The sequence below is a fragment of the Nuphar pumila genome, chromosome 4 (assembly GCF_984573655.1).
Source record: "Nuphar pumila chromosome 4, dmNupPumi1.hap1.1, whole genome shotgun sequence".
In the NCBI taxonomy this organism is placed as follows: domain Eukaryota; kingdom Viridiplantae; phylum Streptophyta; class Magnoliopsida; order Nymphaeales; family Nymphaeaceae; genus Nuphar; species Nuphar pumila.
Window position 1 is genome coordinate 69,017,556 of NC_143252.1, and position 26,980 is coordinate 69,044,535.

The 26,980-nt window shown below is 39.3% G+C and overlaps 1 protein-coding gene and 1 long non-coding RNA gene across 4 annotated transcripts; both read right to left on the reverse strand.

The window, feature by feature from the left end:
• Window positions 1-1,304: 1,304 nt before the first annotated feature.
• LOC149840261 (uncharacterized) lies at window positions 1,305-26,980 on the reverse strand. Of its 3 annotated transcripts, none has more exons than XM_090003087.1 (8): window positions 26,878-26,980; window positions 26,129-26,466; window positions 25,876-26,023; window positions 25,619-25,785; window positions 23,410-23,490; window positions 1,969-2,044; window positions 1,778-1,879; window positions 1,305-1,698 (listed from the first exon to the last, which is right to left on the reverse strand). In XM_090003087.1, the coding sequence occupies exons 2-8, from the start codon at window positions 26,429-26,431 to the stop codon at window positions 1,550-1,552; spliced, it is 1,026 nt and encodes a 341-aa protein (XP_089859213.1). In that variant the 5' UTR covers window positions 26,432-26,466; window positions 26,878-26,980; the 3' UTR covers window positions 1,305-1,549. The 3 variants fall into 3 exon arrangements, with proteins under 3 accessions (XP_089859213.1, XP_089859212.1, XP_089859214.1); XM_090003086.1 differs by lacking the exon at window positions 26,878-26,980 and adding an exon at window positions 26,642-26,802; XM_090003088.1 differs by lacking the exon at window positions 26,878-26,980 and adding an exon at window positions 26,635-26,775.
• LOC149840262 (uncharacterized) lies at window positions 3,099-4,501 on the reverse strand. The gene is made up of 2 exons (XR_016431389.1): window positions 3,853-4,501; window positions 3,099-3,723 (listed from the first exon to the last, which is right to left on the reverse strand). It is a non-coding gene; the product is annotated as an uncharacterized LOC149840262 (long non-coding RNA).

Genomic DNA, 26,980 nt, shown 5'->3' on the forward strand with positions numbered 1-26,980 from the left:
ACTTTAAGTCGCAAGGGAACATTGTGAATCCTTTTAATAAATGCACAGACCTGTAGAAGACCGAAACAACGACAATCGATACTACGAGTAGTATCCGACCATGTGATTACATCCATAAGTCCATTACAAATCGTATGCTTTACTCGTCAAATTTCAAAATGACAAATAAACCATATAAATAATAAAGCTAAATCCAAAAACATCCTTGTTTTCCTGATTCATTCCCATGCTCGTTTTAAGGCCTTGAATGCTTTTACTTTCCATAATAAAGGACCCAAATTTTATATTTTGTATTAACCGGCCCCTTGGGTGCGGTTCATCCAAGTGATGAACTGCATCCAAGCACATTTCGCTTTCTTCCCCAGCGGTTGGCTCGATCTGTACATGTGAGCACGAACAGCTCTAAGAGACAAATGACCCATTGGATGCCGTTGGCGGGGACAGATCTCTATTTGAGGTCTTGCAAATATATGCTACTCGTGCATAGTGACCTATAAGCTAGAGTGTTCCATCATGATTCTCGCTGCCACCACCATGGCAATGACACAAACACGTAAGATTAACAATATTTTGAGCCAGAGAGCTGTGCTGAAAAAAGGAAAATTAACGGGCCGCTTGGCTGATGCCCCACATTGCTTTTCGAAACTATTTTGTGGTCGAAATGTGTTTGGTTGACATTGCCGTTCAAAACCACTTTGAAGAACTTGATTATCAAGCCCAAAACGGGATTACGAAAGGTCATTTTGAAGTTATAAAAACATGATTTCTCCGGGCTACTCATTTTCCCAATGTCTTCCCTCTCGTACCACCACCAACGTTGCCAGAAGAAAACAAAACCGAAAACCCTTCTGGGCGTAAATTGGCCAAAAAACAGGTGGAATATCATGAGGAATACGATGTCCCATTTCAATCATTTTCCGGTGAAACCATATCCGAAAATTCACCAATAAATGAGAAAGAAAACGAGGCCTCATTCTTTCATTTTCCAGCTACGTTTCGGCCATGCATGGGCTACAACGCATTGGATATTCGCAGTCTTCTTACTTTCTGCATCCTTTTCCAGCCCACTCATGGCAAACGGAAGAATGAAAGAGATCTTTTTCAGCAAATTGCTGGCCATGACCCAACTTTCTCGATTCAAAATTTTTGGAAAACAAATTTCGTTGAAGTCAGCTAAGCAAAATTTAGTTTTAAAAAACTTTTTTTCAGGCCTTTTAAAAAAAATCTTTTTTCTATGTTTTTTATGGTTTTAGAAATACCCACATAATTTCGGAAATCAAGCAGACCAAAGCGGAGATGCAACATCAGTCCAACCACCGCACAGTCACCACCACCACAACCTTAAATTGGATGGAATCACACTGTTCGTGAAAGCATGTTTAAGCATGAAATGTATGAAAGATTAAACATCTGCCTCAGGGATTACGTATGCAAACCCGCAAATAAATGTCACGATACTGTCTCGTGCACTTAGACCGACCAACCATGAGGAAGAGGACCATACAATATAAGCAGGGATGCTAGAGAGAGTAATGGTGACGTGCATGTGCTAATGTGAAGTAGACTGAGAACCACTTCTTGGATTCGCCTTCCCTGCCATGCTTTTTTTACCCACGCCAACTTGCTGCTCATTTGATGGAAGCGCCCATCCTCTGCTGCTGCTGCTGCTGCTGCTGCTCCCTGCCTGCCTACCAGTGCCTGCACACAAACAAGTCAGTTATATGATATGCAAGGTCAGGAGCAGTGAGCACAAGCAAAAGAATGCAACACCGCATACCAAGATCTCCATGCTGCTGCAGTGCACCAAAACCTTGGTTCCATCCAGGCAGATGCGGCATCGCTCTCCTCTCCCACTCCTCCTTAAAACCGGTAAGCTCATCTGTATGACAGGGACAATGTTCTTCATCACATCTAAACTAGAGAACAAAACAGACTAAAAGGAAGAGATGTCCACCTTAGGTTACTTACCTTCGTTCAGATTGTGCAACATCTGCATCGTATCCACATTCCCATCTGAATTGAGATACCTGGTTACAGAGTGCCCCTGAAATAACAGGACAAGCCAGACAGCTTACCATTTGCATCAACACTACAAATGGCCACCTCCACTTCTTATTGGCTTGTTGGGTGGCCAACACCCATTGAAAACCTATTAGCATTCTTGTGGGTGGTGGATTTGGGCTTATATCCACCCATGCACATCCCTCACTTCTAACTTGAGCTCCTGAAATTGAGATGGCTGGTTACAGAGTGCCCCTGAAATAACAGAAGGACAAGCCAGACAGCTTACCATTTGCATCAACACTACAAATGGCCACCTCCACTTCTTATTGGCTTGTTGGGTGGCCTAACACCCATTGAAAACCTATTAGCATTCTTGTGGGTGGTGGATTTGGGCTTATATGTACCCATGCACATCGCTCACTTCTAACTTGAGCTCTATTACCCTTTCCTCACCAGCACTCTTAGCTAGAGTTTTCTCCTTTCTTTTATGCTAAAACTCTCTCTCTCTCTCTCTCTCTCGCTCTCTCTCTCTCTCTCTCTCTCTCTATATATATATATATATATATATATATATATACCAATGGGGCTCCGCTTGTCTGGTAGGAGCACCTAGTGCCTGTCACCTTGTGTTGGGATGTTGCAGGTTCAAAACCCAATGGTATAGTTGTATAACTGGTAGGGATCTGCCTAACCCCAGCTTGCCTTTCAAAAAAAATCTCTTATACTCTTAGTTTTATACCTTTCCTAATGTTTGTTTTATGGTTTGGTGCAAGAGAGACAGATGTCCCTCTATTTGTTGTCATGGTGCAGGGCAGTGTTGTTAAAAATGCGCTCGCCTCAAGGCGAGGGCCTTTGTGCCGAAGCACGCATGTGAAGCACAAAAGGCCCGAGGTGTGCACCTCATAGGCCTTGAGGCATACGTCTCGAGGCGAGGCACGCCTCAGGCTAAGGCACATGCCTCAAATTGATTGGGTCAAATGGGGGCTAATACTTAAAAAAAAAGGAGGGCGGAGGCCCGATGGGTTAGGACTCTCTCTCTCTCTCTCTCTCTCTCTCTCTCTCTCTCTCTCTCTCTCTCTCTCTCTCTCTCTTCCTTTTCTTCTTCGGTTCTTCTTCTTCCTTTCTCCCCTTCTTCCGTCCTTTTTTCTTCTTCATTTTCTTCTGGAGTTTTTTGCAATTAATTGACTATATATAAAAATTATATGTCAATTTTGTTAGTTTGTTTATGCTTTTGTTTGTTTAGCTTTAGTTTGTTTATATAAAAATTGTATACGAGAAATTGTTACTTTCAGTTTGTGTAATTATTTGCAAATATGCATGTGACTGTGTATGAAAATGTAATTGACTGTTAGATCATGGAAATTAAAAATAATTTTTTGTTAAATGAAAATGTTTGTTTGTTTTTGCTTGTGAGACCAAGTGTAGATATGGATTAGAGCTTTAGATGAATTTGTTTGCATTATATGATGATGTTGAGGAATTTGATTGTTAATTTGTTAGTGATTTTGTTACTTAAATTTTCATTGAATGCTCGTTAAGTTGTTGCATTAATGTTACTTTTACTGTTTTACATGTTATTCTCATATTTTTCGGTATTTATTTGATATTTCTTATTTTATATTGGTTGTTGAAGATCAATAAAGCATTTTTTATTTGTATTTTTAGATATTTAAAAATATATATTTTTAAAAATATATTTTTGAGGCTTACGCTTTACACCTCGCTTCATTTTTGGTGGAGCGTTTCGCTACGCCTCAATGCTTTTCACAAAGCATTTTTTATTTGTATTTTTAGATATTTAAAAAAATATATTTTTAAAAATATATTTTTGAGGCTTACGCTTTACACCTCGCTTCATTTTTGGTGGAGCGTTTCGCTACGCCTCAATGCTTTTCACAACATTGGCGCAGGGTCTTGTGTATGTAGGCCATTCTCTTACTCATTCGTGTTTTTCATTGGCATAGAAAGCAATCATGTGTTCAAATCATGAGCATGTGAGTCAAGATAAACAAAATAATGAACCTATTCAGGAACGTTCTGGCGGTACAAATACTCAGATGGGTGTGGATGGTGACGGAGATGGAACTCATGGTGGGGATGATATTTTCAGGTCTGATCATGATGTGTTGAGCAAGGAATCACCGGATCCCGGTGAGGATGATCAGTCCGGTAAAACTGTTATTTTGGAAAGAATCTCATGTAAAAGGAAGTTACCTAATACTTTGTCTAGCTCTTTGATTTTAGTTGGGAAAGATGGGAGCCAAGTTGGTAAGTTTAATCTCCTTGATGGAGATCCCTATAATGTAGGGGACGTCCAACATGATGAGGGGGCTATCTCAAATATAGAAAGTTAATTTTTGAAGCATGGACCCAGCTCTTTGGATATGGTGGGACACCCAAATCTGATCTTTACATCTGGTACGGATCCTAGGCAGGAGGTGGAGCTGAGCACAGTCAATTAATTGCAATTAAGAACTGAATGCATTTGTGCAGTATTAAGCTTCTTGGAGTTTGGTTTTATACAATCAACAATCCAAATGAAAGTAGTTGGTTGGAACATCCAAGGTTCAGGAAGGGAGTGGGCTAGAAAGGAGATGATAAGTCAACTTTGTAAGGCAAAGGCAGATATAATTTTCTTATTGGAAACCAAGCTCACGAATCAGGAAATGGACAGAATTAAAGGTGATTTAAGAATTTTCAGTTCATAGGGAATTTTGATCGTTATAAAACTTGTGTGAGTTCTTTGTTTATGGGAGGATGCATCAATCAATGTTGATGTCATTGATGCTATGGATCAAAGTCTCACGTTGAAAGTGTGCAAGCATGGAGAAACTTTTTTCTAACTGGGATTATGCTCATAACTAATTATGGTAGATGGCGGCCTCTTTGGAATCACTGTTAAAATATATATATTCTATTTACTATTTTCTGTTTTATGTAAACTGAAATACTCATCAGGGGTATTTCAGTCATTTCAACCATGTGTAGGTGTCAGCCTATTAGAGGCTTGTGTATCTTTTTTGTTTTTATTTTCCTTTATTTTTTAATTCCTTTTTTCTGTACTTTATGGACCGTTGGGGTCTAGCCCAATGTCTAGTTGGGCTGCCCCCTTAACTCCCTCTTGTATTATAAATAGGGGTTGAAAACCCCTTGTAATCTCAATGCTTTTCTAGGAATTTTTTAGTGGATTTTATATTTTTTACATTGTGTTGAGGGTGCCCTTAGTGGCTATTGTGTATGCCCTTAGTGGCTAATTATGTTTGTGTGTTATATTCTCGAGATTGTTCTCATTTTGTATCCTCTTTAGATGAATTAGGGTATGTGCACTTCATTTGTATTTGTGTTTATCTTTTTTGTATTTTTGCTTGTTTCATTAGATGGTATTATAGCTTTAGGCTCTTGTATTTGTGTAACTCTTCTTCTCCAAAAGCTCGTGATTACAAAAGAAGATTCATCCACAAGCAAAGTCTCACTCGATCCAAATGGACAAAAAAGAATTCATAACAGTGATTGTCTTCAAGCTAAATGACTCCAACTATTTGATGTGGGCACTACGAAGCACCACATTAAGGAGAATAAATTATGGGAGCATGTAAGTGATACTGCATGTGAACCCCAACTCATACTGACCAAAAAAGATGGTGACCAAGTGAAGATTCTCAATGATGAAGCAAGTGAAGATTCTCAATGATGAAGAAAGAGAGGTTGCACTCAAAGAACACTACGTCAAAGTGAAAGATTGGAAGCCGAAAATGCCCAAATTCTTTCTTGGTTTCTTAATAGCATGGACCTCAAGATTGCCGCAAGCATAGTCAAATTAAAAAAGGCAAGTGAGGCATGATTTTTTCTTAAATGTATGTTCGTACAAAAAGACTTGACACAAAAATACTTTTTACAAGAAAAGATTTGAGGTGTTAAACAAGGAGATAAGAGTGTGAGAGATTACTATGGTACTCTCTCACCTCTTTGGGATGAATTAGCCTTGCTTGAGCCTAATTTGGAAGGTTCCCTCATTGAAAAAAGGCAAAAACAACTTGCGGAAGAACATTTATTTTTCTTCTTGTTCGGGTTAAGACCCGAATTCGAGTAAGTTGTCCAATATCTTACATAGGACCGAAACTACCTCTCTTGATGATGCGTTAGGAAAAATATACCAAGCCGAGACCCAACTTGATATGACAAAAGAAAATGAGAAAATCTGGACGTGTCAAGACCCGGTAATAATGTTAAAGCATATAAACCTCCTCAATTTTGAAAAATTAACAATGGAGGAACATATAACAATGAAGGAAAAAGATGAGTGATTTGTCATTTTTGTTAAGAGATGAGACACATTAGACTGGATTGTCCTAACCTCGAAAGAAAGGTAGCAACCGTTTGAAGAAACACCGCCCAAAAATTGTGGTGAAGGTACCATGAGAGAAGGAGAACTTGAGGATTCTATTAATCATCTAACAAAAGCATTTCAACAATTCTTTAAGAACTCCTCTACATCTACTTCCGAATGTCATCGTATCTACTTCCTCTCCTCCAACTATGCTTTCTTTGATTCTCGACTCTGGTGCCTCTTTTCACATGACTCCTTTAGAATCGCTCTTATTCGAATGCACAAAATCCTTTTATAACTCTTGTGTTTTTACAGATAATGAAACTAATCTTGAAATCAAAAGTATTGAAACATTTTCAAACATTTCAAAAAAAATTCAAGTACCTAAAGTTAGAGTTGTTCCAAAAATTAATTTAAATATTTTATCTATCTTACAAATATTGAATTATGGGTATGAGGTCTCCTCATCAAAAAAATGTTGGGTGCAGGATCGTTAGTTAAGGAAGGGGAAGGCTAGTTGGAATTTTGTCAAGGAAAAAAATAGTTTTGTATCTTTTTTCATTTTTGAAGTAATGAATGTATTCTTTAAAAAATGAAGATTATTTTTGGTCCTAGAACTTTTATTTCATAAAATCCTTTTGAACTTGAGCATTCAGATGTATGGGGACCCGCGCTAGTCATGTCAAAAGGACTCTCCTATTATGTTATTTTCATTGATAATTATACTAAGTATACTTAGATCTATTTCGTTAGACAAAAATTTGACTCATGTTTCAAAGAATTTCATAAAATTATATAAAACCAATTTCAAACCAATATTATCATTTTTCGATCAAATTCAAGGGAAGAATATTCGTCTAAGGACTTAAAAATTTATTTAAAAGAAAATGAGATTTCACACCAAAGATCTTATCCAAATACCCTTCAACAAAATGGTTTAGCTGAGAGAAAGCATCGATATATCATTGAAACTATAAGAACTTTGCTTATCTCAGAAAATGTTTCAAAAAGAACTAAAAGTGCCCTAACTGCAGTTTATCTTATCAACCGAATGCCTTCATTTACTTTGCAAAACATATCTCCAATTGAAAAACTATATCAAACCATTCCTCATGTAAGAATCTTAAGAATCTTTGGATGCAAATGTTTTGTACTTATTGACAAAAAAACAAATTACCTCCCAAGGCCATTGAATGTGTGTTTTTTGGTTATGCTAATAACCAAAAAGGGTATAAATGCTATGATAAAAAAAATGACAAATTATATCTCAAGAAATGTTAACTTTCTCAAAAATGAAAATGGTTTTGATTTTAATAAGGCTAAGGATAGTTTCGAGTATTCATGATTTATTGCCAAATAAGACCCCCCTAATGGTGGTATGCATGATAATGATATGCATATTGATGGCTCTAGTATTCATAGAGAGGATACCCAGAATCATGATATTCAAACTTATTTTAGAAGAACTCTTGATCATCTCCCATGTGCACTTGATAGATACTCACAAAACCAAAATCTAAGAGAATCTAGTATTAGGAAATCCAGTAAATTCTTTAAACATCCCAAAAGATTTGTCTTACGAGACTTTTTCTCCAAGATATAGAGCTTGTCTTTTGTCTATTCACTCTTTTTATGAATCCGCAACCTAAAAAGAAGCTAAGGAAATTCTTGAATGGATTGATGCTATGAGCTTAGAAATAGGTGCCCTTGAGAAAGCCAAGACTTGAGAAATTCAACAATTACCCAAAAGAAAAAAGACTATAAGATATAAGTGGGTCTATAAGGCTAAAGCAAAAAGAGATAAATCCTTAGAAAGATATAAGGCAAAATGTTAGTAGCAAAAGGTTATTCCCAAGAGTATGAAATAGATTATGAAGAGACATTTGCACACATAGCTCATATGACTAGTGTTAGGATACCCATTCTTTAGCATCTATTAGAAAGTGGTTTATTTACCAACTTGATGTTAAAAATGCCTTTTTGAATGGTGACCTAAATGAGGCAGTGTACAAGGATCCTCCTTCCGGTCTTGAGATCAAGAGAGAAAAAATTCTTCGATTAAGAAAAGTTTTGTGCGGGCTTAAGCAAGCCCCCAAAGCTTGGTAATGATATGTTTAGCAATGTTATGCTAAACTTGGGTTATAAATCTTGTTATATTGACACTGCTCTTTTTTTCAAATGCATACTCTTATTATATGTGGATGATATGATCATCACAAAAAAGTGAAAGAGGGAATTGATGAAATTAAAAATATTCTTAAAAAACATTTTGGTATGTCTAACCTTAGTTTTCTAAGGTATTTAATAGGTATTGAAGTGGCTTATTCTCCTCGAGGATATGTGTTGTCTCAAATGAAACTGGCTACAGATACTATTTCCAAATCTGGAATACCTGATGATAAAAAGGTTGATATGCCGTAAGTTGTAAATGCAAAATTAAAATTGAAAGATGAAACTCTACTTGATGATCCAATTTCATACCGACAATTGGTTGGACCCTTGACTTACTTATCCATCACCAGACCAAACATCTTTCATGTAGTTCACTCAGCCAATCAGTTTCAGCATTCACCATATCAGGAATACCATCACCAAAGGGCTATTTCTATCATCTTCCTCTTTTTTAGAGTTAATTGCTTATATTGATGGTGATTAGGGAGGTAATCCCAATGATAGTCTCAATGAAGAAAGGCAGTGCCCCAGGTCTAGATAGATTCCTAATTTTCTTCTTTCAGAAGTTCCAAAATATCATTGGTGAGGATGCATCTATAACTATATTTTTTTTTCTTGTCAATTGCTCAAACGAATTAACGCTACACATACAGTGTTGATACTAAAAGTAGCAAGAGCAACAAAGATGAAGGATTATCACCCGATAAGTCTTTGTAACTTTGTCTTCAAGATCATTTCAAAAGTGACGGTGTAAACACCCCAAATTTTCCAAAATTACTTTTTCTGACCCTGGGACCCACCTCCTAAGTCACTTATATTTCTTATAGCATTTTCTTGGATTAATTTCAAAATAAATAAATAAATAAATAAATAAAAAGGCAAAAATTCAAAAAGCTTTATAAAAGTGGTTTTAGGTCAAATAAAAGGGGATTTTCAGAAAATTTTTGCAACTAACCCCTTTTTAAAAAATTTAAAACTTGGAAGGGGCATTTTTGAAAAAAAAAACATAACCACCCTCTCCTTTATAAACTCATGTAAAGGAGAGGAAAGGGGGTCGATTTTTTAAAATAGGGGAAAACGAGCCATCTTCCCTCTGATTTTTCCCTCCTTCTTCTCTTTCCCCTTCCTCTCTTCTTATCCTCCTCTTTTTCTCACGGCTGAAGAATATCAATCCGACGACAGTGCAAAGGTGGAAGGCTCCCTCTCTTCTCAATCTAATCAGATCCGAACCGGTGAATATTTCTTCTTCTTCTTCCTCTTCTTCTCCTTCTTCCCTCTTCTCCTCTTTTATATTCATGTTTTAGCATTTTAGCATTTCTGGTTTTTCTCTTTTTAATCGGTGTTTTAGCATTTTTATCATTCTGCAATTTAATATTTGTTGCATTTTAATGTTTTAATGTTTTAATGTTTTAACGTTTTAGCATCTCAGTTGCATTTCGTTCTTCCCTTTTTAATCTGTGCATTTTGATTTAGCATTTTTTTATTTTATCGCACATCATCGCGTTCAATTGCAACTGTTGATATTTTTTGCGTGTTCTACATCATTTTTTTTAGATCTCTGTTCATTCGTATCATCCCTATATCTCATCAGCATCATTCCTGCATCTTCCCTGCATTTCTTTTATTTGCTTCCTCATATTTCATTGCATCGACATCATCGTCTTCATTAGCATCTCCTCTGTCCTGTATTTTTTTAATTCTGCACGTGTAACATTGCATCTGCCTTTTTTTCTTTTTCTCTTCAATCTGTGCATCGCATAAGCATTTTTCATTCATCGCATTTTATTTCAATTTCATAGCATCGTTTGATGATTTTAGCATCTCTGCATCCATAGTCTTCTGCACATTTCATCTAATCTGATCTTAATTCAGCAGATTTCCTGTTTCAACATCAGCATCTATCGTGTTCGATTACATCATCTGCATCTTTTTATGTTGCATCTCATCAACCGCATCGATCGTCTAAGTACTGCTGAGCATCAGCATACTTACATCGCATGTCATCTCACAGAACCAACTCAGCATCTCATCACGGATTTCATGGATTCATTCCAGCATTTGCATTTGATTTGTCAGGAAATCTCATTTGATTTGCAGTGAAGTCCAATGTCTGTCGTGTTTCCCCTTTCTCTGCGAGTTGCGTTAGCATCCTTTTCACCTGCATTCCATTGCATCGCACTCCTCCAATTGATTTCGTATATACACATCCTATGCATTGCATATTCTGAATGTTTCTAATCATCATTTGCACGCATCTGCATCTTGTTTTGATTCATCTCATACACATTTCATCATATTTTGATGTTGCATTTGTGTGTTCATCTCGTTTTTTTTTATTCTTCATTGAATTTCCTGCAATTGCATTTGTTGCATTCATTCCATTTGCTACATCATCAGCGTGTTTTTTATTTAGCATTGCATCTCATCCTGTTCACTCTGCATCTCGTCCATTTTCCTGTATCTCTTAATTTCATCTGCATTGCATATCATTTATCTGCATTTTCTGTGCATTTCAATTTATCTTGTTCATGCATCATTTCATTCCCTGCATTTTAGCATATGCTTATGTACTTCATTTCCTGCATTTTAGCATATGCTTATGCATTTCATTTCCTGCATTTTAGCATATGCTCATGCATTTCATTCCCGTCACTTTGCATACGCACATGCATTTCATTCTTTGCATATGCATATACGTTTCATCCTCTGCACTTTGCATATCATCCATTCCACATTTCTTTCAATTTCAATCTAGATGTTTCTTGCTATTGTCCTGTAACTTCATTTGTAAAATTTAGCCTTTTATTCCTTTCCATTTAGTAGTTCTTAATCGCAATTTTTGTTTTTCTTTATTTAGTACTTCAATTTTGAGAATGAATGTTTTAGTGTTTAAGTTTGTCAATGATTTCATTATTGCACTTACATTCAATCCTTGCGCATTCATATTTCACGTATTCAATGCATTGATGATTTTTCCCTTTTGGTGCATTTCGTATTTTAGCCTTATATCTTCTTTGCATTTCGTGTATTTTGCATTTCATAATTTTCCTTTGTAAATTAGCCTTTTATGTCTTGTTCTTCTTTCATCATCTACATATTCATGTCATTACACTTTTAATTTCACAACATAATCTTTACTTTTCATCTAGTGCATGTTAATTTGCAACCATTTAGATTCCACATTTACTTTCTCGCAACTTTTACTTTACATTTTTGTATCTCGTATCTTTGTTGCTCTGTATCATCTTGTGTTTTGCAGGGAAGCGTGGAAGATACTGGTTTTTCTTTTGAATTAAAGAATTTCAATGTTCAGCTTAAATTTGGGGTTGTAATAATTTCATTTAATGAGAATTTTTATTTTTTGTTTAGATTAGAATGGATGAGCATGTAATTGCATTTTAATTTTTGGTAATTGACTGTGGCATTTAATTTTTATTTTCTTTCAAAAATGGCACTATGGTGAAACACAAATGGCACGTGCACCATTCTAATAAAAGGTAAATAACCCTAAGTAGACGATTTACATTTTTGGCCATAGTCAGAATGCGAACAATACTTAAGATTTTTATCTTTTATTGAATAAAATTCGACCTACACTTTAGGTCATTTTTTTTAAATATCATATTTTCTAAAATTAATTTACTTTTCTTCCTCTGTCAGAATTTAAAATATAAATTAATTTGAGATATATTTGTAGCCATAGTCATGAATGTATTAAAAATTAATTTTGTTTTAAATTCTATAAAGGTACAAAATCATATTTTAAAATAAAATCTTTCAAATTTCTTTATTAAATGCATTCATCATAAAATTTCATCATTTCATTGCTTTCATTTTCAAATTATTTCAATATCAAAATATTCCAAGTGATTTTCGAAGTTCATTTTCAAAATTACTTTTCAAGGTGAATTTAAGTTTATTTTCAAAAATCAATTTCAATCTTAGATTCAAAGTCTAATTTTAAAACCCCAATTTTAATCCAATTTCAAATTCAAATTCTAACTTTAATTCTAAATTTCAATTTCTAAATTTAATTTTAAATTCCAATTTCAAAGCTAAATTTTAATTTTAAAATTTAAACTTAAACTTAGATTTTCAAAATTCAATTTCAAATCTCAATTTCAACATCAATTCTAATTTCAAATTCAAACTCAACTTTTATTTTCGATTTCCATTTTCAAAATTCCACTTCAAATTTCAAATCTCAATTCCCATTTCATAATCGAATTTTATTCTTTATTTTCAAAATAATTTTAGTTCAAATAGTTTTCTAAGTAATTTCAAAAAAATTTAAGCAGAGTTTCAAAGTATATTTTCAACTCAATTTCGAAATTCATTTGGAATTAGAATTTTGAAATATTTTCTAAGTGTTCTAAAAATAAAATAAATTCAAAAGCATGCATCATATTTTAAACCTTGATTTCTCAAATTTCATAACAAGCATGATTCATGTGCATTTAGGGCTTAATAATCTCTTAGTCAAATTTAGGCAAAGCAAAAGGCATTGATTCGATCATTGGTTTGATTACCCCTGATAAAGGCGCCAGGAACGGTCGAACCTCGTACCGACAAGCGAGTCCCTCTTTCCCATCTTTTTCAAAAACGGAGGCGAGTTATTTTCTAAAAAGATTCTTCACTCAAAAATGTTGAAATGCGAAAGGATCCCGTAAAGGGAAATTTTTGTATGGATACATATAGTCAATAGAATAAAAGCACTCTTACAAAAGATTATTTCTGAAAATCAAAGGGCATTCTTAAGAAGAAGGTCAATTCAAGAAAGGATTGTTGCATCTCATGAGATTGTGTATATGTTAGAAGCTAGCTCGCAAAAGAAAACAACAACAACAACAACTACGCCTTCATCCCAAAACAATTGGGGTCGGCGATATGAACCAACAAAGAAAATCATTCTGGGTCTTCCACATGAATCCTTCTCCTCCAATCATTTCTATCCAGTGCCATGTCCTCGGTGAGGTTCAAAGCATTCATATCCTTTCCTATCACCTTCATCCATGTCTTCCTAGGCCTACCCCGACCTCTTTTAACTAATATATTTTCTCATTTCTCCATCCTTCTAACTGGAGCATCATTAGGCCTTCGCCGAATATGTCCAAACCATCGTAAACGATTCTCTCTCATCTTATTTTCAATGGGTGCCTAGCTCGCAAAAGACAATTTTATTTAAATTCAACTTGGTAAAGCCATACGATAAAGTTGATTGTGAGTTTCTTGAATCCGCCTTATCGAGAGGATGATGATGTGTGTATCTCCAACCTTTGCTATTATGGTGAATGGTGAGCTCGTGTGGCATTCGACAAGGTGATCCTCTCTCCCCTTATCTATTCTTAATTGTCATGGAACGTCTCACTAGGAGGTTGTTTGCAGAGGCAAATTCCAAAATTATTCCCGCAACTATTCGATAATTTAAATGGAGTCACAACTTCTATGCATATGATGCCTTGTTATTTATCAAGGATACGAAGTATTCAGTAGAAAACTTCTTGGAGATATTGGACCATTTTCAACGTATATAAGGTCTTCTCATTAGTAAGGAAAAATCCACTTTTATTCCTTTTAATTTATCACTTGGTAAAAAAATTCTGATCAGATCTATGTGTAGAGATGGAAATTAGACAAACTCCCCTTTGGGTATCTAAGGGTTCCTGTTTTCATTGGGTTTTTTACTGCCAAGCTTTGTGAGCCTCTTGTCATGAAATTTCAAAGAAGGATGGAAGGGTGGAATGGTAGATTGTTATCTATGGCAGGGAGAGTTGTTCTTATTAAATCCATTTTGTCATAATTTCCTATATATTGGATGGCAGTTTTTCAACTTCCCCAAAATGCGGTGCACAAGAGCAGCTGATGCCAAATTTCCTATGGATGGGTCTGTTAGAATACTTGTATTGAGAAAAGAGAGAGAGAGAGACGAAGAAGAGGGCTAAGATGAATTGCGGCTGTCACGATTTCAACACAGAAATTGTGACCTAAACTTGTATTAATAAGTTTACATTGCAGACGTATGGGTCCGGGTCCAGTATGTCCAGACCCGAATAAATAAAACATTACATGGCTCGGGTCCATTGTATCCATATTGTACATACGATGGATACAATGGACTCGGGTCGGGTCCTAATGACCTAGAATACCACTTTTTCACCCCCCACCCCCTCTCAAGTTGATCATGGTTTTGGACCATGAACAACTGGCCTTAAGCATCCAAAAACGATCATTTGTTAACCCTTTGGTAAACGTCTGCAACTTGTCTTTCAGTATTGACAAACTCAGGCTCAATCTCTTTTTCTTCAACCTTCTGTTTCACAAAGTGTTGGTCGATCTCAATGTGCTTAGCACGATTGTGATATACTGGATTGAATAACATGTTGATAACACTTTGGTTGTCACATAGCAAGATAGAGTGGGAGATCTTTTCTCCTACTTCAGTTAGTAGATGCCTGATCCATGTGGCTTCGGCAGTAGCAGCAGCCATGGCTCTATATTCAGCCTCAGTGCTTGATCTAGCGATAGCTTTTTGTTTTCTACTGCTCTAAGAGACTAAATTCCTTCCAATGAAGACACAATATCCTGATGTAGATCATCGTTCATCAGGATCTCCTGCCCAGTCTGCATCACAATATACAGTGAGTTCATGCTTATCCTTGCCATATGATTGTGGTGAATATGTCAATCCATCCCCAATAGTCCCTTTCAGATATCTAAGAATCCTCTTAACCGCTTCCATATGTTCAGTACTTGGTGTCTGCATAAACTGAGACACTTGATTGACTGAATAAATAATGTCAGATCGAGTGAATGTGAGGTACTGTAACATTCCTATTATGATGTGATACCTGGTGGGGTCGTCACACAGATCTCCATCATGAGCACTAAGTTTTTGGTGAAGCACACTCGGAATTCCTAGAGGTTTGCAGTCTTTCATGTCTGCCTTCCTGAGAACATCTAGGGTGTACTTGTGCTGAGTGAGCGTCAAGCCATGATCCTGGTTATCAACTTCTACACCAAGAAAATAGCGCAGAACACCAAGATCTTTCATTTTGAACCTCTGACCTAGTAAGTTTTTTACTTCTTTGACATGAGCTTCAGAGTTTCCTGTGATGACAATATCATCAACATAAATTAATAATAGAGTGGTCACAGTCTGACTTTTAAAAATAAATAATGAGTGGTCCAGTACGGAACGTGAAAATCCATGTTTTTGAATCCCAAGCGAGAAGCTATCAAACCAAGAGCGAGATGCTTGCTTTAGTCCATAAATAGCTCTCTTTAACCTGCACACATGGGTTTTACAATTTTGTTCTTGATATCCAGGGGGTTGTTCCAAATAGACTTCCTCCTTCAAATCCCCATGCAAGAATGCATTTTTCACATCAAACTGACTCAACTTCCATCCATATTCAACAGCCAAGGAAATAATAATTAGAATTGTTTCCATTCTCACAACCGGACTAAAGGTCTCATCATAGTCTTGCCCTGCTTCTTGGGTGAACCCTTTTGCCACAAGTCTTGCCTTATATCGTTCAATGGTTCCATTTGGCTTGTACTTTATTTTGTAGACCCATTTGCATCCGACAACATTTTTGTCAGGTGATCTGGGAACAACTTCTCATGTTCCACATTTATGCAAGGCCGCAAGGCTTGCATTTCATCATTCATGGCTTCTACCCATTTAATAGAAGTGGTTGCCTGATAGTACATAATGGACTCATCTTCCTTATTGAGGGCAGTTAAAAAGAGTTGAAGATCCAAGGAGAAGTTGTTATAGCTAACCCACATGTCAATAGGATGTCGTATGCGATTTAATTTTTTTACCTCAAGAGTATGAGAGGAAGTAGGATTGACAACTGAGACATGATCTGAATGGCTTGATGCTGTCGGTTTCTGTCTAGAATAGAAAATGCCTTTGTATTTGCCCGGTAAGAATGATGGTACTTCCCCTTCATTCTGTGATCCCGATGTCCCAGTGTTCTCATACATCTCTTCTTCTTGCTGCACACAGTCTGAGGAACAGGCTTCGTTGGAACCAGCAAAAAGTTCTGAACTCAGCCAAGGATAGTAAACTTCAGTTTTGTTAGGGGACATATCCGTTGCGTCAGCTCTATGATCAAAATTTTGCTCATCAAAAACAATATTTCTTGAGATTCTGATGCGGTTGGTGGTTGGATCATAACACCTATATCCTTTGTAGTCATCTGCATATCCCACAAATCTACACTTCTGGGCTTTGTCTTGAAACTTGTTTCTCAGGAACTGATCAATATGCACATAACAAACACATCTGAAGACAGATCATGATAACTAGGGTGAGCTCCAAAAAGACAGCAATAAGGAGACTTATTTTCCAGAACCATAGGCAGTCTATTTATCACATGTACGACAGAATGGAAAGCTTTTGTCCATAAGTTGATGGGAAGATTACTGTCATGAAGCATACTCATGGCACTTTCAACGATACGCCTATATTTTTGCTCAACAATCCCATTTTGTTGAGGGGTGTGTGGACAGGACACTCTTCTTCCTATTTCGTTATTTTGAAGAAAAAAAATAAAATCACGAGATGAGAACTCCCCACCTCCATTACACTGGAAAAATTAAATGGACTCAGAAAATTGATTTTTAACCAAGGAAAGAAAATTTTGAAACAAAGGAAAGACTTGCGACTTATTTTTTATGAAATATATCCAAGTGTATCGAGAATAGTTATCAACAAAGATTAGGTAGTATCTTCTCCCAGATCCAGAGACAATTGGGACGGGTCCCCATACATCAGAACAAACTATTTCAAAAGGTTTTGAAGCTCTCTTATTAATGGAATGAAAAGGCAATACATGACTTTTGCATGAAAGACAATTGGGACACTTCTGACTGCTCTCATCCCCATTGAGACTTTCTTTTGGAATAAGGTTATTAGAGACAAGTTTCTCAATAAAATGACTCCCACAATGTCCTAATCGACTATGCCATAAGAAAGGCTTATTACATTCAGAAATACTAAAAACATTTGCAGAAGAGGATGAACACGACTCTAATGAAGACTTTGAATCTGATAAACAGGGCAGACGAAATGACATGGAGCTTCTTCAAAGACATACATATTGTCTCGTCTCTTTCCTTCAGCGAATGTTTTCCTCGTGCATAGGTCCTTGACCTGCACAGAAAAATGAGTGAATAAGTTTGGAAACAGAGATAATATTTTTCTTGATGTTGGGAGGGTGAAGAACATCAAAAAGTTTAAGAGTGGAATGTGACATGGGGATGACAGTTTTTCCAACATGAGAAACAGGATGGTGGGATCCATCACCAGTGACAATCTTACTTCTGCCAAAATAAGGAATAGGGTTAGAAAGTTTACCTACATTGTCTGTCACATGAGTGGTTGCCCTTGAGTCGGCAAACCAAGTGCCTTCATCACTCTGCTTCAATTTCAACTCTGACAAGGTGGATATCAGTAGATTTTTAATATCCCCACTAGTGTTATTAAAAGTGCGCCTCAAGGCACAAAAAGCGCGCCTCGCCTCAAGGCGAGGGCCTTTGTGCCTCGAGGCGCAAGCATGAAGCGTAAAAGCATTGAGATGTACGCCTCTTACGCCTTGAGGCGTACGCTTCGAGGCGAGACGCGCCTCGCGGTGAGGCGCGCACGCCTCATAATGTTACCCCCGACCCTGGGCTAAATTTTCTCTCGCAGCCCCTATTTCTCTCTCGTCTCTCACAGTCTCTTCCTCTCTCTCTCATCTCTCGCAGCCCCTCTCTCTCTCGTCTCGATCTCTCCTACCTCTCTCTCTCGTCTCTTGCAGCCCCTCTCTCTCGTCTCGATCTCTCCTACCTCTCTCTCTCGTCTCTTGCAGTCCCTCTCTGATCTCGTCTCTCACAGTCTCTCCCTTCTCGGCCTCCTCCTTCACCAATGCAACGACGACGATGGAGGGAACGAGAGGCACGAAAGGGAAGAAGATGGGCACCTTGATCTCGTCTCGGGGGAGCTCCACGTGCTCCTCCCCGACCTACCCTTGGCTAGAAACCCCGAGATCCCGGAATGCGTCGAGCGGTTTATCGATTGCCTCATCGGAAAGATGACGAGGCACGAGTCTGGCACCGATAAGATCGATTGGCACCGTGATTCTGGCGCCTTCCTCTGCCTCGTGATGTGCATCCACTCACTGGTTCAGGCGCTCCCCTCCCCAGAACCGGGAGGCCTGTCGATCGCCGGAAAAGTGGCGGCCCTCCTTCAGCGAGCGATGTCATTCCTGGAGGAGGAATTGTGATCAATCCTCGAAGAACCGTCAAATTTCGACAATGGGGACCGACTCCGGGCTACCAACTACGTCAATGCCAATGCCGATGATAGATGGCCGATCGTCGAGTCGGTCCCTTCTGAGCCATACCCACCCAATGATAGCTGCCCGATCGCCAAGATATCGAAGATAATGATCGATTCGGGCTACGAGACAGAATGCTGCCAGGTCTACAGCATCTCCCGCAAGGCCTTCCTGGAGGAAGCCATCTCGGAGAAGATGGGTCTCGAGCAAATCGATATAGACGAGGTGCAGAAGATGTAGTGGGACGCCCTCGAATCGGAAATCATCAAGTGGGCCCGAGCCTTCCGCCACTGCTCGGAGTCTACCTCATCGGGGAGCGCCATCTCTGCGACTCGATATTCTCGGAGTCTCCCCAGGTGTCTCAGTCCCTCTTCGCCAACCTCGCCCGGGGCGTCGTGATCCACCTCCTCAATTTCGCTGAGGTCGTCACCAAGACCCGCCGGAGCACCAAGCGCCTCTTCAAGTTCATCGACATGTACGAGGCGTTTCGGGAAGCCCGACCGCTAGTTGACGACCTCTTCGTTGGCGGCCCCCGTATTTTCCAGATCGACTTGTTTTATAATTTTAGATAATTTTTATATATTTTTTAAGTTTAAATTTATGTATTTTTTTAGGCTTACGCTTTGCGCCTCGAGGCTTACTCCTCGCCTCAAATTTTGGTGGAGCACCTCGCTACGCCTCAACGCTTTTCACAACACTGATCCCCACTGTCTCTGATATTCGTGAACTTTCTTTTGATTTCTGTCTGTGGAGCCTTTCCTTTATTTTTGGGATTATGCCAACAATTCGCCTTGATATGCCCCCTTTTGTTACAAAGGAAGCAAGTGGGGATGGGTCTTTGTCCCTGCGCATGAGTCAACACATTAGGAGTGGGAAGCAAACCACGTCCTCCGTGTCCACTTCGCCCTTGCCTCTCTCGTTCTCATCCTCGACCATAAGTCACTCCTGTGGCAAAAACTTCTTGGGAATTTGTGTGAACATGAGTTTCTTCAGAAAAACCCTTCAGAGTCATTTCATATTGGATCAATTTAGCCTGTAGCTCATCAAAGGTAAGGACAGGGAGACACAATAGTGAAATGACTATCATATTGTAGTCAGGTCCCAATCCACTAGAGTTTGTTGCACCATGTCACTGTCACTGACGGCACATCCTATAACTGCAAGTTGATCTGTGATAATATTTATCTTGTTCAAGTATTCCATGATAGTCATGGAATTTTTTCTTAGCAATTGAAATTCTCCCTTGAGAAAAATCATCCTCGCTTGTGAAACCTGTGAATACGTCTGAACCAGTCGCTCCCAGAGTTGAAGAGTTGTACAGTTGTCAGGGATGGCAACCAGGACCTCTTGAGACAAGGTAGAAGTGATGTATGCAACTACCGATTGATCTTTCCTTTCCCAGATGAGATATTCTGCATTTTTGACATATATAATTGAACTCGCCCCTTTATCATCTTTTTCTTCTCTCGGGGCAAATTCTGGTGAGACCATCTAGGTGACCTAAGAGACCTTGGCTCCTTATAAAAGGAATAATTTGTCTCTTCCAAATCAAGAAGTTTGAGGTATTCAACTTTTCAGAAACGAATTGATTGAGAAAGCTTGAAGAAAGATTCGATTGAGAAGAATAAGGATCCATCGAGAAATAAAATTCAACAAGAGTGTTCACGAAGTGCTCAGCCTCCCTCTTTTCTTTTCTTTTCTTTTCTTTTCTTTTCTTTTCTTTTCTTTTCTTTTTTTTTTTTTCTTTTTTTTTTGAATAGGAGACCACAAGATTCAAAAGATAGTGAGACTGAACACTGAACTTTTCTTTACACTCTTGAAAAATTTTAGATTGACGTGATGAAAAACACTTTTACACGTTAGATATGTTTTCAGGCAAGTGTAGAAAATGAGAATCAGGGAAGAAAAACATAGCAAAAAAAACGAGGAAAGTTGGGATATCTGAATATGCAAAAAAAAAAAAGTGGAGGAGATTGGGCAAAGGGGACAAATGAAATGATACCAAACAAAAGCAGATCTGAAATAGGGATCGTGGTCGATTTGTTGTTTCACGTGAATCGATTTCAACGATTCACGTGAATTAGAATCACCTTTGTTTTTGCACAGTCTGGATTCACGTGAACAGGGTTTACGTGAATCTCAGATCACCATGAAAAGGTCAAGCCCACGTGAGATGTGTGTCGGGGGCACAGAAGATTTCAGAAAGAGGGAAGAAATCAGCCACGTGAATGTCAAGCCCACGTGAGATGTGGGTCGGGTGCACAGAAAATTTTAGAAAGAAGGAAGAAATGAGAAATAGAAAGAAGGAGAAAGGAAATGAAGAAAAGTAGAAGAGAAGGAACGAAAAACCTCAAATCTCTGATCGTCGCACCTGTCGGCAACTTTCTTCAGCCTTCAGATGGATCTTCGCTCTGATACCATGTTAGAATACCTGTATTGAGAAAAGAGAGAGAGAGAGAGAGACGAAGAAGAGGGCTAAGATGAATTGCGGTTGTCACGATTTCAACACAGAAATCGTGACCTAAACTTGTATTCATAAGTTTACATTACAGAAGTATGGGTCCGGGTCTAGTATGTCGAGACCCGAATAAATAAAACATTACATGGCTCGGGTCCATTGTATCCAGATTGTACATACGATGGATACAATGGACTCGGGTCGGATCCTAATGACCCAAAATACCACTTTTTCAGGGTCATCTAATGTCCATCATACTCAATTTTTGTCATGGGAAGTGTGCAAGTCACAAGAGGGTGGCCTGGGTATAAAGCGGATAGAGGAGATGAATTTGGCCAAGATATAAAAAATGAAATGGGTGGTGGCTTCCAAAGATCCTAGCCCGTGGTATCGATTATTAACTCCCGAGTATCATCGAACGGGATGCATTTGGTTCACGTGGAGAACTAATGGATGCTCTTGGGGGTGGAAAAGTGTGTTAAAAAGCATGAGCATCCTTGAAGAGGAAGGTCATTGGTTAATAGGAGGAGATATTGTAAATTTCTGGTTTGATCCTTGGTATGGGAAATTTCCTCTTGTGCGGATTATTCAAGAGGATGTCTCTCTTCCCATGTTACGACGTATGCAAGCGGTGACTGTCACAGACATGATCAGCAATGGTTTTGAAAATATATGTGTGCTTTCTGGTGCAACTGTGCAGGACTGTTCCCATCATCAGTCTATACAAATTGTGAACCTTGTGAATGCCCAACGTAGGAGGAAAGGGGCTAGAGACATTCAAGGATGGTTTCACTTCTAAAGAAGCATGGGAGGTTTGTAGGCATAAGGGTGGCATGGGGATCGCATTCCAAGAGCAGCCCTCACACTACGATTTGCAGTGGAATATAGACTTCCTACCATTGACCGATTAAAAAGATTGGGGATGTCGATGGTAAATCGGTGCCCTCTATTTGAATACGACAAAGAGTGGTTAACCATTTATTTTTATTATGTCCGGTTGCTAAACTGATTTGGAGAAAAGATGGTTTGTAAATTTGGAGGACCTAAAATTCCTCCTACTGAGATAAAGTCTGCCTTATGTTGGTGGGGAAGCCAACAATTCAGGGAAAGGAAGTAGAAACATGCATGGTTGGTCTCTTTCCAATGTCTTACCAGGAAACTTGGGAAATTAGGAACAAAGTAGTATTTGATGATGCTAAATTGATGCCATTACAAATTTCAATGGTGGTGTTGAATGAGATCAGAGTGAATGTTCTTCGTATATGTCATGACCAGAACTGTTCAATCATGAGGAAATGGCTGTATGCAGGGTGATGGAAGAGCCCTATAGTAGGATGGCTAAAAATTAACGTTTTCAGCATGTGGGTTCAGGTCTCCTTGACGAGTCCAGTGGGATTCACCATCAGAGATCAGGAAGGGCACCACTTATTCTTGGGTTGGCTAAGTCGACAGGCTAACTTGACATGTAGAGTGGTGTGTTTGGGTTGATATCATCAAGATGATCTCCTCTCGTCATTGAATCATCCCGTTGTTTTGGTCACAAATCAGATGTTGGAAGGAAGATGTGATCCCAGGAAATTCTCAAGTAGCCGAACTTCTTTGGAACTTTGATCGAGTGCAATGTGCATGGGTAAGCAAAGATCACAATTATTGTGCGGCTAGCTAGAATGAATGTCATGGACAGAGATAGGGTGTGGAAAGTTAAGCCACCAAACTCGTTTCCTTCCCTCTCATATATGTAACTGCATCTTATACCTTGTATTAGTAGGGGTCTGCCTAACCCCAGCTTGCCAATCAAAAAAAAAAACAAGAGTATGTAATTCAAGAGGTTATTCAAGGTGATGGTGTCAAGGTAATAATAGCTCTCACCCAGTGCAGGGTGTGGACTCATTTGGCACACAAGTGAAGCTCGGTTGTATTCTAGGAGTGAAGTTGCGCTGAAGTCTATTTCATAGAAGGCATTATCCCAGTGAGACAACTCTCGTTTTGAAGACAGTGCGTCAAAAGCATGCCTCTAAGCCAACTGGTTTTGAACATAGTTCTCACATTGTATGACCCACTCTATATGTCTTTCCAACAGTAACAACACACATGCCCGAGGAAGCAGAAGGATACCATACCTTGTCGCGGATCCCTCGTGATGTACGATGAGTCGCTTTGCCCGTGGTTGTATCTGCCTCCTTATGTTCTTCCTCAATCACCTGCTTCACACACAACAAACAAACACAACAAACAAAGAACACTGCGTCAACCTTCTCTCTCTCTCTCTCTCTCTCTCTCTCTCTCTCTCTCTCTCTCTCTCAAATTGGTGGTATCTAATCTATTTTCTGATTTTCAGTTTGCTTTTATTCCTAATAGGAGAGTTCAACAAACATATATCTCGGTTTCAAAGGTCATTCGTTCCAAGAACGCGAGTCGTACTCCTTACTTCGTGTTGAAGCTTGGTTTTAATAAAGCATATGATTCTGTGTACTGGCCTTTTCTTTTGCAAATGGTGAATCACATGGGATTCGGCAGCCGTTTTTTTAGATGGGTGTCAGAGCTCCTTACCAATGCACAAGCCATGGTGTCCATTAACAGGGTAAAGGGTGAGCAGTTTTTATTGCAGCGCGGCCTATGGCAGGGATGTCTGTTATCTCCGCTTTTGTTTAATACAGTGGCAAAAGGACTTGCGGTGGTTCTTAGACGCACGCAGACAAGGGGCTTCGTACAGTCGTTGGATATCCAAGGTCTTCTGAGCATATTATACAATATGTAGACGATATACTAGTTTTTCGAAGGCCTTCACTATAGCAGATGCTTCGCGTAAGGCTTATTCTCATGTTTTTTGCAGCTTTGTCTGGGTTGAGACTCAATGAAAATAAGTGTTCGGTCACGCTTCTGCATGGCGATCCGACCAGTCAAAACGCGGTGAAAAAAAAATTCAACTGCGCTTTAGGGTCGTTGTCGATCAAGTACTTGGGGCTCTCCCTACAAGTCAAGTCAACCTCTAAAACATCATGGGCACCGGTTGTTGACAAGGTGTGTTTTAAGCTCCAGTCTTGGCGTGCCAGATATTTGTCTCTTGCAAGCAGAATTACTTTGATCAGGCATGTTTTGTCAGCGATTCCAGAATTTTTCATGTCGGTTTGTGTCATGCGTGTCAACGTTAAGCAACAGTTTAAGCGCGTCCTGTCAAGGTTTTTGTGGCGTGGTGTAAATAAACCTTATAAGAGGCACTTTGTGGGATGAGACTCCATCGTTATGCCAAGGACTATGGCTGGCTTAGGAATTTTTGCTTTGCGTAAAAGGAGTGTGGCATTGGTTATGAAGCAGTGTTGGTTGGCTGATACTTCACAAGATGCATGTGCAAACTTCCTCTGGCTGAAATATGGTCTAATCGATTTGCTTGCTATTCGTCGTGGGGCTCGTGGACCATACACATCGCATTTGAGGAAAATATAGTTTAGGGCATTGCGTTTGTTTCTTGATAGGGATTTGGACGTGGGGGTAGACAGATCTTGGCTTCAATGGGCAGTCTCGAATGCGGGAGTTTTCAAAGTCCATAAGGTCTACCATTCTCTTTTACCTCCAGGTCCGGGCTGGATCCCCAAAAATGCTTTATGAGCGAAGGGACCATCTCCGAGGACCAAGGTATTGGCTTGGTTGATTCTTCATGACCGAATACAAACCCATAACAATATCAAGAGGATGGGGTTTCAGTTTCTCAGTTGGTGTGTGCTTTGTCGACAGGCTGAAGAAACTACACATCTTTTTTGGTCGTGTGAAGTGTTTCAACAATTGTTTTCTAAAACTTAGAGGGCTCCATTAGTTGTGCAGGAGGGTTGCTTTGCGTTAGATCTTATCCTCAGCCCTGCTATAATTAGACGCGAAAAGAAGTGGACTATTTGGAGAGTTTGGTTATTTATAGTGTGGTGGTTCATATGGATGGCCAGAAATGATGCTACTTTTCGGGATGTCCCGTTCAACCTTAACCGTTTGACTCATAGGGTCTTGGCTGATGTGTATGCTATCTTCCGCATATATCTCAAAGACTTGCCTCTGCCTCCAACCGATCCCCATCTAGATGTTTGTGGTCCTTGATGAGTTTTCTGTTTTGTATTCGGGTTTTTTCTGTTTTTTGTGTAAATGGTGTTTTCATGTTTTGCTGTCATGTTTATGCTTGTGGGACTCAAAGCTTTGTTGAGTTTCACTTTTAATTAATGTTGATCGTCTCTCTCTCTCTCTCTCTCTCTCTCTCTCTCTCTCTCTCTCTCTCTCTCTCTCTCTCTCTCTCTCTCTCTCTCTCTCTCTCTCTCTCTCAGACACACACACACACAGTTGGCTTACCCCATCGCCTCCAGTTCTTCTAGTTGTAGACGAAGTATAGTAAGACCCATTTGCACCTCCGTATGTCACTGTAGAGCTCTGGAAAATGAAACTGCGAGTTTGTGGCTGCATCCTCTGACCACCACTGCATTCGCTTCGCTGTCGAACATATCGGCTCCCCCTCCGCACTTACAAACATTACGCCAATTCAATTAGCCATGAATCAAGCAAGAGAACATAAAATGCAAACAAAAACTAGGCTCTCTTCCAGCAGCTACCATCTGTATTGTCTTCGTCATCAGGATCCTGGACGAAAGGTTCGGTGTGGGCGCTCTCATGCTTCCTTGAATTCCCCTTCTGATTTGGAGTATCTTCCCCCTCTGATGACAATTCTTGGATGACCGGTCCTCTGGTGGATGGACGCGCCTGCAAGAAGATTTTTAATAAGCAAAGCACAAGAACTCAGGTTCTGATTGGCTTTCATTGACACATCCTGGAGTTGAATGCGTAGAGCGTGGAGATGGAAAGCACCTGAGGAGATGCATCCTCAATGAATCCAGAAGGGAAAGGATCTCCGAAACCACGAGCACCGCCGCCCATCCCAAACATGCTCCCCAACGGGCGAGTAAAGAAAGGGTCGTCTAAAGCATCCTGACAAAAGAACCCCGGCCGGCTAAAGAAAGGGTCATTAAATGCATCCCGACCAAAGAAATTAGACATCAGGCTTCTTGGATTAGCAAACCCAAGGAAACCAGCAAAGGGATCTCCAAAACCAAGGAAATCATCCATGCCACCGGCTCTGCCTCTGCCGCCGCCCCTGCGTCCACCCTGCATCCTCCCTTCCTTCCTTCCTTTTGCACTGCCTATGTCTGCCCCAGCAGAGGAAAAGACAAAAAAACAGCAAGCATCAAATAACCGGAAGATTTATCGCCAACAAATCAAATGATTAACTACTGATGTGTTCTCAAATAGCCACAGAAAGCGGTTGCAAAATCAACGGTAGGAAAACCCAGGAAGATGTCCGAGAGACCACAAACCATAAACCTGAAACCCCGAAAAAGGGGGAGAACAAACCAACACCAGCCCTCAATTGAAAACCGAGAATCGGATGATGAGGCAAAAGGAAGCCTGGTATCCAGCCTCCTCCCTCCAAGCCCCCAAGGGGAAGAAGAGGTGATCAGATAGAATCATGATCTTCAATCCATAATTGCATGGTAGGAAAGAGGGACAAGTCACTGGAACCCACAAATTGAGAGAGAGAGAGAGAGAGAGAGAGAGACCTTGAAATAACGCAGCCAACCCACACAGCCTTGGCGCGTGGGAGAGAGAGAAGAGCGCCTCGGCTTCCTGATTACTTAAAAAGAAAGGGAATAACAATCGAGA